This window comes from Galeopterus variegatus, unplaced genomic scaffold, assembly GCF_000696425.1.
Source record: "Galeopterus variegatus unplaced genomic scaffold, G_variegatus-3.0.2 Scaffold2724, whole genome shotgun sequence".
In the NCBI taxonomy this organism is placed as follows: domain Eukaryota; kingdom Metazoa; phylum Chordata; class Mammalia; order Dermoptera; family Cynocephalidae; genus Galeopterus; species Galeopterus variegatus.
The window spans coordinates 84,323-94,411 of NW_007728835.1; the positions used below are offsets into that span (position 1 = coordinate 84,323).

Genomic DNA, 10,089 nt, shown 5'->3' on the forward strand with positions numbered 1-10,089 from the left:
CTGGCCGCGCCCCATCCTCTAGCTTTACGCACGAGCTTGGCTCGCCTTCTGACCCTGTGAGGAGGGCAGGGAAACTCCAGCCACCTCTCTTGAGGACAAGACTTTTTCCACAGTCATGGGGCTTTCTACCAGTGGCTCCCAAGGGCAGAAGAAGCCAGTGGTCAGGGCTCTACTTTAGGGTGAGAGACAGGCTGGAATGGTGTGGCTGGTCCTGAAGAGGGGCGCACAGCCTGGCTGGCGGGTGGCAAGACCTCTGAGTTAATGTATAATTGTGAGCAGATGGCAGGGGCTGGCGGCAGCCTGGGGCCTGAGCCCAGCTAATAAGGGACAATTAGCCTCAAACCTGGTGGAGGCGGTTGAGAGAGTCAGACAGTGAAGGCAGATATTTGCTCCACAAACAGTCTGGTGCGCTGGGCAGAGGACTGAGTGGCTGAGCCTTTGGGCTTGCTAGGCCCCCCTGCCAGGGCCTTTTCCCTCTTTTCCCTCCCCCCATCACCTTTGGGTCGAAAGCCTCTGTTTGTTCAGACCCAAGAGCAAGTTGTAAAGGCGGAGGGAGAGGGTAGTTTATGGTGGAAATCACTGCCACCACCATCTGCCAGGGCTTGTCCCTTCTCCCCCCTGACACCCCTATCTCCACCCTCATGCAGCTGTCTATGGGACTGGCTGGTCAGAAAATGAGCCTTGAGCCCCTAGATGCAGGGGCAGATACAGGAGGGAGGGATGGGACAGGAAAGGGGGACTAAGAGTAAGGCTACCACATGCCTTCCTGGGGTCCTTCTCTCCACCAGGCATGGCTAGGTAGAGTGACCAGCAGTCCGCAACTGTCCTGGGATGGAATGGGCTTTACGGGGACTGGGGCATGTGCTGTCCTGCCTGTGATGCTGAAACCGCCTTCTGCACTCTCCCCTGTGTCCCAGGGCTCTGGGGCAGCCCAAGAAGGCTGGAGGAGGCTGGAAGAGAAGGCGGGTACTGCCCGGGTAAGGCAGAAAACCCACTTCTGTGATACATTTGGCCTTTGAGAACAAGAGTTTCCAACCTTAGGATCAAGCTGAATGCACATCACCCACTCCCACCTCCCCCAAACCCAAAGCATTTACCAATGAAATCCATTCCGTCCTCATCTCACTTCTGGGTACAGTCTTATTGCCCCACAACCTGCTAATTTCACCCTGACTTCTGTGACAGTTTCATAGAATCAGAGGCATGGAACGGACCCAAAGAACTTTCCATATAGGCTCCTCCACACCCCCGAGGGATCAGCCCAAGACCTTTTTGGCAATAAAGCCTCCATCGCTGAAGGCTGTGTTTCACTTCCAGCATCGACCCACTACAGGTACCCCTCACCCCACCAATGACCCAGATAACCTGTGGTGTCTTCGGTGAGAACAGCAGTGTCATTAATGACTTAGAGTCTAAAAGCACCAAATCTCTAGTGGAACGGAGCCTGATAACATCTAGAGAAGGAAGCATGAGAGCCAGGCTGTGCAACTTATAAACGCCCCACGCGCCTCTGACTCCCCTCAGAGACTCACTCCCACCGACTCTAACCACTGTCACTCAGTGTGCCGAAGTCCAGAATCCCACTGTTTCCAGGTGGGAACTCACTTTTTGTGTCACCTCAGTCAAAGAGCCCATTGGAGAATTGGTGAGGACACTCTGGGGAGACTGGTGCTACGCGACACACACTCTTCTCCATTCTCCCTTATTCTCTCCGAGTTTTAGGAGCCAACTCACTCAGGATTTAGGCATCAGTTTATATATCCATTTATCTTTTGTAGTAATACACACATGACTCAAAAGCCCAGGCATGTGCATCCTGGCTGGGGAGTTCTGGAAGCCACGTTTGTACTTCGGTGCAGTCAAAGCCCTAGGGACACAGTCTGAAGCTCCCCATCTTCCATGTCCCCTGTGCTCTTCAGGAGTATTGACCCCTGCATGGGTACACTCTGGGGTGAGGGGCCTGCATGAGAATGGCTCTGTACTTGTGTCAGGGTGGAAGTACACGAGGTGGCTCTGAGGACTCCCCATGGAAGGACACACTGGGTCACTGGCTGTAGTTCGCCCTGCCTCAGGGCCAGTGTCAGTCAGCCCATGCACACCTCCCTCCTCCTCTCTCCTCTGCTCATGGCCTGTGACATCACTGGCTGTTCCCAGAAGGCTGCCCTCTGCTCCTGAGCACGGGCTCTCTGTAGCTCTGGACCCCTTGGCAGGACTGAAGCAGGAGCAGAGTGGAGGCTGTTGCCAGGACCAGACCACCACCACCCCTGGAGGCTGCAGGGGTCTCAGGAGCCCAGCACAGGAGACTGAGACCTCCCACTGAAGCTCCCACCTCATTTCCTCCACTCAGGTAGCTGCTCACCTGCAGGTTCATTGTCTGCTCTGCCTCCCATGCTGTCTCCATGCCTTTGTGTAGCCAAGCCCAACTTTTCTCCCCCTCTGTCTTTGCAGCTGCCCACCCTCCTGTCTCTTCAACCCCTTGCCCTGCTTTTCCATTTTGTGAGCACCAGTTATTTTTTCAGAGTTAAAATGAATATTGGGAATGTGTGGTGTGGCTATCGGGAATGGGGTTTCTGTTTGTGAGCTGGGGCATGATGATTTTAGATTTGGAGACTATTTAGGTTTGGATATTAAACCTGCATCCCCTCAGCTCTTTTGAGCTCTGGTCAGTTAGGAGGACAGAGTTTTATCCAGGATTCAGGGTTTGGCTGATATTCTGAGCTCCTCCCACCCCCTATCCTGGCATAGCCCTTTTCATTTCCAGCTTGACTCTCCTCTCTCCATTGTTTTGGTGGCAATTACGCAAACATGAAGCAGGGGTGGGAGTAGAAAGAGAGAGCCCCAGGATTAGGAGCCAGAAATTTTGGCTTCTGGTGAGGAACTGGCTTCTAAACTGTGGGTTTTACTCTTGGGCTGGCCCCTGACTTGTGGCAACCCCAATCTGTGCTTCAGTTTTCTATTTGGAGAAACCTCTGCCTTCCTTCCCAACTTTCTGTAAAGATGAGAGCTTGAAGATCAATGTGTCTCTGCCTGCCTATAAAGGAGTGAGTAAAAGCCAGTTTAGCTACTGAACTTAAAAAGTAGGCTCTGGATTCCATGCTCTTTGCAATTCATTGTTGTTTGATCTGTGCTGGTCTCCCCTCCCCGGGTGCACTGTAATGTGTTGAAGAGCAAAGACCGTTCATTCCAAACAACCAGAAATGTGCTCATGCTCAATATCTTATTTAGTAAATAATTGTGGATGAGTTAACTGAACCCAGATGGCATGGTTATTACAGGAAAGTTCAATGCATTAGCAGCTCCTTGGGGTGAACTCCAGCCCTGCCAGGGTTCCAGGCATGAAAGGAGCTGCTTCAACTCCCATTCATTGCTGAGTAAAGCAGGAAAGCCATGGTGGCCCGTGACTTGTGCCCTTGCTACTCAGAGACTCTCTGGTGCTCATCATGGCTTCTGTGTCGATAGCAGACAGCCCTCTCCTGCTTGTCATTCCCTCCCTTCCATATGTCTTCAACAAATGTTAGTGGAATAAACGAGTGTCTGATCCTAGAAAGGTAGCCTCTGAGAGATGTGTCCTCCAGGAGAAGCTTATTCATTTCTACTTCCAATGTGTGGGGCCGAAGCCCCAGTGCCTGGGGGGTAGAGCTGAGCCCCAGGTCTCCCCAGACACTTCCTGGAGAGTGTAAACAGGAGCAAGCCCTTCCCCTGAATTGCTCTGAAGGAAGCATTCAGACTGGTGGTCTGGAGAACCTAACCATGACTGCCTGATAGTAAAGGCAGAGCTCTGAACTCGGGAACCCCTTGGTTTCTCTGGCTCCAGTACATCAGCCAGGGCTGAGAAGACTCATGAGCGGTCAGGGACAACAGTTGTCCATTTGGAAAAGGGAAAGCCTGAGCTTTTGGAAGCATCATTCCTTCCTACCTTCTTGATCTCCTGTAATGGATGTGTGGAAAATGCCCCTCATCAACTCCTTATTAAGACATCCAGAAAGATCCAGTCCTCAGCCAGCCATGTTTTAGTTCATCGCATAAAGGTTTAAGTAAAGAGAATTCAAATTTTCTAATTTTAGCCAACCTACCGGCAAATTTTAGCAACCTGACCCTCTATCACAAAACACTACATCCTAAGACCCTTCCAAGCAAGAGACTTCACCTGAATAACTCCCTATTTTTGCAGGCTCAGCCCCCAAACTGGAAAAGGAGCTCTTAGAAGGAACTCCCCTTCTGAGTCTTCCCAGTGGCCTCCTGTCCTTCTGTGGAGGGTTGTCCCGGAGCATGGAGCAGGACGGTAAGAAGCTGGGAGAAATGGTAAGAACAGGGAGGAGCATGGAGACAGGGGAGTATTTAACGGCTTTGCTTCCATCAACACGGTTTCACCTGCCATTGGCCGAAGTTCTGGGGGAAGCTTTTTCCAGTGACTCCCTTCCTGCTCCTCCCTGCTTTCCCTTAGATCAAGACAGTCAGTACATAGGGCCAAGGAGCAAAGATTCACCCATGAGCCAGCTCAGACAAAGTGTCATGTTTCGAGGAGCCTGGGAGCAGAGGGGGAGCCGTCTACTGGGAGAGGACTTTACGGTGGGGAGCCAGGCTGGAGGGGCCTGAGTGACCCTCTGCCCAGGTGGGTGGGTGAGTGGGGAGAGGTGGTGTGTGGATGCCTTCTTCTCATGCCCAGGGATCAGCAGCATGAATCAGCTGGGGGGGCTCTTTGTGAACGGTCGGCCCCTGCCTCTGGACACCCGGCAGCAGATTGTGAGGCTAGCAGTCAGCGGGATGCGGCCGTGCGACATCTCACGGAGCCTAAAGGTAGTGTGACAGGACCTTCACCCAGTGATGGGGACAAGCAGCAGGGAGAAGGGGCCCCTTTGAAGGCAAGAGTCTGGGACTATTGCTGACTCTGAGGGCCTTTAGGGTTTGGGCTACTTTCTAGAAGACTCTCTTGGGGATTGGAAGGGGAGCTTCAGGCCCCCAAAGGTGAGGCTGGACTCTCAACCCCATGGCCTGATCCAGTTAATCTCACTTTGCCTTGTAGACTTGTTCTGTTCCAAGGACACTCACCCTCCTTCTGCCCATCATTTCTCACCTGTCCCTGCTTCTCACCTGACTCAGGTATCTAATGGCTGCGTGAGCAAGATCCTAGGGCGCTACTACCGCACAGGTGTCTTGGAGCCCAAGGGTATTGGGGGAAGCAAGCCACGTCTGGCCACACCCCCTGTGGTGGCTCGAATCGCCCAGCTGAAGGGCGAGTGTCCAGCCCTCTTTGCTTGGGAGATCCAACGCCAGCTTTGTGCTGAAGGGCTTTGCACCCAGGACAAGACTCCCAGTGTAAGTGCCCTCTCCTCCCTATGCTGGGGCTGGCAAATAGGCTGTCTGGGGAGAATAGGATCCCTTCTTTCTTGGAAATGTGGGCTTCCCAGGCTGGGGGGCAGGGCTTCTGGGCTCTTCTGACCCGTAAGTTTCACTTCTGGTAAGTGGTGATGGTGAGAGAGGTCATAAGAAGGCAGAGGGAGGAGGCTGCCCTTGGGAATGATGTGTAGGTGGAGACAAGGGCGAGAAAGGACATTGCGGGAATAGCCTCAGAGGGCAACCCTGGGTCTGTGCACCATGTCCCCACTTAGCACCTGACACCCCCAGGTCTCTTCCATCAACCGAGTACTACGGGCACTACAGGAGGACCAGAGACTGCCCTGGGTACAGCTCAGGTCACCAGGTAGGTCTTGGAGTTGGCTCCGGAGATAATCAGAGCCAAATCCTCAGGATTTTATAGTTCTCAAAGCTTGTTCTCATTCTTTCTTGGATCACCCTCACAATAACTCAATAAGGAGGGCCTGGCACCGAGTCTTATTATCTCTTGGCAGAAGAAAATTGAAGTTCAGGGAAATGAACCTGGTCACCAAGGTTATTGGTAGCAGCCAGTTATTGTCAGGTCCTGGAAGAGAATCCAGGTCCCCTAGCCCTAGTTTGCAGGATGTGCTGAGGAAGAGGCAGGGTTGGGTCTTCCACACCCTCCTTCTGCTCATGCACAGCTTCTCAGAGCATCTTTCATGTTCTGTGGGATACTTGGATCAACTCTACTGCTGTCTCCCCCACAAAAACTAAGCGTGCACCCCACCATGGTATTGAGCACACTTCCTACCAAAGACCCCAGCAGTAACCTCCAAATAACTGTGAATGCCCCACCAGCTTGGCTCTGCTCTACATCCATGATGTCCCCTGACCACAGCCCCAGGGACTCGGGGACCCCATCTGGCCAGAGTTATCACCATCACAAACCACCACAAGCCATTATTCTCCTTTGCAGCTGTTTTGGCTCCAGCTCCTCCCACTCCCCATGGTGGCTCTGAGGTTCCCCGGGGACCCCACCCAGGGACTGGCCACAGGAACCGGACTATCTTCTCCCAAGGCCAAGCTGAGGCACTGGAGAAAGGTGCAAGGCTGGGTTTATGGTGGGTCAGAGGGTCCTTGGTGTGACATGAGGCAGCAGCCCTGAAGCCTGTGGGCAAAGGCAAAGGGATGCAGATTGTGGGAGGCACTGCCTTGGGAGGGAAGGTAGTTCGGGGTTGTACCTGGTGGGGAGTGGGGCTTTAGAGGGAGACCCATGCCTTGCTCCTCTCTCCATGCTCTTACTATGTGAGCCTTAATCTCTGCAGAGTTCCAGCGTGGGCAGTATCCTGATTCAGTGGCCCGTGGAAAGCTGGCTGCTGCCACCTCTCTGCCTGAGGACACAGTGAGGGTGAGTGAGCTCTGTGACATGGTGTGCACAAACCACAGGAGGAATAGTTTGCCAGCCATGGCCTTGGGTTCTGATGAGGTGGAGAGAGGGGCAAGAAAGTGAAAACAGACTTGTTAGGAGCAAAAATCAGAGACGAAACCCTCCCCGTTCCCCTCCTTCTGAGTGCTCTTCTCTCTTACCCACCCTAAGCCTTTGAGTTGAGGAAGAGGACAGAGAGCAAAGACCAGAGCAGGGAGAGAGGACGTCAAGTCTGAGGAAGGGTTTGCATTTGGAGTCCAAGCCAGGAACGTGTGGTGAGAGCAGCAGGTGCCAGGTGGCAGAAAGCACATCCAGCTACATTGTCCCTGTGCTCCCTCAGGTCTGGTTTTCCAACAGAAGAGCCAAATGGCGCCGGCAAGAGAAGCTCAAATGGGAAATGCAGCTGCCAGGTGATTTCTCTGCACATCCATCCATCCATCCACCCACCCATCCATCCATCCATCCATCCATCCATCCATCCATCCATCCATCCATCCATCCATCCATCCATCCATCCATCCATCCATCCATCCATCCATCCATCCATCCATCCATCCATCCATCCATCCATCCATCCATCCATCCATCCATCCATCCATCCATCCATCCATCCATCCATCCATCCATCCATCCATCCATCCATCCATCCATCCATCCATCCATCCATCCATCCATCCATCCATCCATCCATCCATCCATCCATCCATCCATCCATCCATCCATCCATCCATCCATCCATCCATCCATCCATCCATCCATCCATCCATCCATCCATCCATCCATCTGCCATCTGCCCACACACCCACTTATTCATTCATCCACCCACCCACCCACAAAACATTTACTCAGCACCTCCCATGTGCCAGTCCCTGTGCTAGATGCTGGGTGCACACAGTCCCTGCTCTTAAGGGCTGCACTGTCCCAAGTACCATCACTGGGATTTAATCCTTCTGTCTCAGTTTCCCAAGGCCCTGCCCTAGGGAGGAGGGCAGTTTAAGGTTATAACATCCACCTCCTCCCACCCCTGCCCAAAATTGCTGCCCTTTCTAGAACCTCCCTGCTTCTAACCTCCCTGCCTCTTGCTGTATTCCCTCCGCCCCCAACCCCAATTCCTCCCTCTGAATGGATCCACTCTCATCTTGTAGGTGCTTCCCAGCGTCCAACTGTGCCAAGGGTTTCCTCAGAGATTGTCTCTGCACAGGTACTCAGGAGGCGAGGGAGTTTGTGAACTGGGAAGACTGAAGGGCTGGCTGACTCTCCCATTTCTGGTGATGGCCTCAGCTAGGATCCACAACTCCCTAAGGTCCCAACAGTGCACACTTCTATGGTCTGCTATGTGTGTGGCATCCTCTGAAGTTGTGCAGGATACAGTTTGGGTGGCAGGCAGCCCTGGAGTCCCAGGCCTTCTCAACAGGTGGCCTCACTGGCAGCTGAGGGTCTCCTCTTGCTTTTTCTTGCAGTACCTTGGCAGTGTGCCCACAGCAGCCCTGCCTGCCCTGGAGCCATTGAGTCCCTCCTGCTGTCAGCTGTGCTGGCAGACAGCGCCAGATAGGTGTCTGAGTGACACTCCGCCCCAAGCCTGTTTCAAGCCCTGCTGGGGTAAGAATTCAGGCCAGGTCTCAATCCTGCAGGGTATGGGGAGGGCTGATTGGCTCCTTGACCCACAAGAGGGTGTGGATCTCCAGTTTGGGTCACTAAACCTCAATACAGCTTTCCCCATTCCTTGCATTGTTCACAAATTGGGGAGACTAGTACCCACTGAGTGTATAGTACTCATTTAAAGGGGGTGGGACTGGGATTTGAGTGTGCATATCTAGGGCGGGGAACTAATGTCTCAGTCCCTCCCCCTAAGTGATTTTGAGGGGTGGGTGGCAGCAAGAAGCCCAAGCTCCCCTCTGACCCTGCAGGCTGCTTGACTCACAGCTGAGCTCCCCGAATTCAGTGCTGCTTTTCTTTCTTGCCTTTCTTCCCACGGCTCCCACTGGCAGTCTTGGTGCCCCTCAGGCGCTGCTCTGGCCTGGCTCCCCACTGTTGGAAAGCCTGGAATGAGGCCAGAGGCCCAGAGTGGGAAGGAGATGGGGTAGGGAGGATCTAACACCGTCCTGCCCATTGTCTTTTGGTGCCCCTCAGGCGCTGCTCTGGCCTGGCTCCCCACTGTTGGAAAGCCTGGAATGAGGCAAGAGGCCCAGAGTGGGAAGGAGATGGGGTAGGGAGGATCTAACACCGTCCTGCCCATTGTCTTTGGCATCTGCCCATGCAGATTGTTGCTCCTTCCTCCTTCCTGTGGTTTCTCCCTCGTGTGTAGACCTGACCTGGCCCTGGCTCACTGCCCCTCCTGTGCATCCTCTGACTGGACAGGCCAGAGAAGCGACACCCACCCACTTCTCACACTGGCCTTAAGAAGCCTCCACTCAGCAGTAATAAAAACATTTTTTTATTAGCAGTAGTTTCTGTTGTCCACTATGTTTTTTCCCATGAGCACCCATATACCCACTCCTATACTTAACAATTATAAACAGTTTGCCCTGTCATATCTATCTATCTATCTATCTATCATCTACATATATATGTATGTATCCAATATGGGGGGACAATCTGTACAGCATTGTCTGAAAACAAGCCATTCACTTCAGCCACAGAACCAACATTGGTGATAGAAGGAGTTGTCTCAGCCCAGCCCATGGCTGAGCACATTCAAGCAAAGGACAGCTGGCCACTTGTTGGGAACCGGGCATAAGATCGCATGTGTGTGTGTGCACATGCGTGCACACTCATGCCCACACATCTGAGTGTGTCTATGTATTTATGGAATGCTAAGGAAGAGATTCTGCATTAAATGACCTCCAAGGTCCTCGCTCTCTGAAGAGTGTATCGCACTGCACATCCTTGGCCTGTTCTTAATGTTCTCTAGGAAAGGAGATGCCTTAGTCTAATATTTTCAAACTTCACCTGTCACCTATTGGATTAAATAATTCTTTTAAATTATCTTATATCTCTTGTGGAGAAATATACTTACAAAAACTTAAAGTCATTTTCCTCTAGTCAAACCGAATCTCTCTTGTGTTCCAGTTTCAGTCTTCTCAATGAATTTAAATATCTGGCATTCATTTGGGGCAATTTACCCAAAACGGGGGACAGGCATCACTGTCGGTATTTGAGAGCATTTTAGGAGGCATGTGGATACTGCCTTAAATAATGAGTCAGAAGTGAGAAAATTATTCCCTTTTCCACTCCCTTTCTATTCTGATTGCATCAAAGAGAAAGTGTCATTTTGGTCCTAGTCTCTAGGTTTTTCTGACTGGTAAGGGGAGCGCAACCCTCGGCATGGTGTTGTCCGCACCACGCTC

At 52.4% G+C, this 10,089-nt stretch overlaps 1 protein-coding gene across 1 annotated transcript; it reads left to right on the forward strand.

Moving 5' to 3' along the window:
- Nucleotides 1-4,269: 4,269 nt before the first annotated feature.
- PAX4 (paired box 4) lies at nucleotides 4,270-9,142 on the forward strand. Its single transcript, XM_008582784.1, has 10 exons — nucleotides 4,270-4,282; nucleotides 4,667-4,797; nucleotides 5,101-5,316; nucleotides 5,626-5,701; nucleotides 6,293-6,418; nucleotides 6,642-6,724; nucleotides 7,083-7,152; nucleotides 7,888-7,943; nucleotides 8,203-8,341; nucleotides 9,003-9,142. Exons 1-10 carry the CDS (start codon nucleotides 4,270-4,272, stop codon nucleotides 9,140-9,142), a joined length of 1,050 nt encoding a protein of 349 aa, XP_008581006.1.
- Nucleotides 9,143-10,089: the final 947 nt, after the last annotated feature.

What these genes read in the sequence shown, in the direction of transcription:
- PAX4 (XM_008582784.1), top strand. An exon ending in CCCAGGACAAGACTCCCAGT is followed by an intron (nt 5,317 to 5,625) that starts GTAAGTGCCCTC and finishes TGACACCCCCAG; the next exon opens with GTCTCTTCCATCAACCGAGT. An exon ending in CTGTTTCAAGCCCTGCTGGG is followed by an intron (nt 8,342 to 9,002) that starts GTAAGAATTCAG and finishes CTGCCCATGCAG; the next exon opens with ATTGTTGCTCCTTCCTCCTT.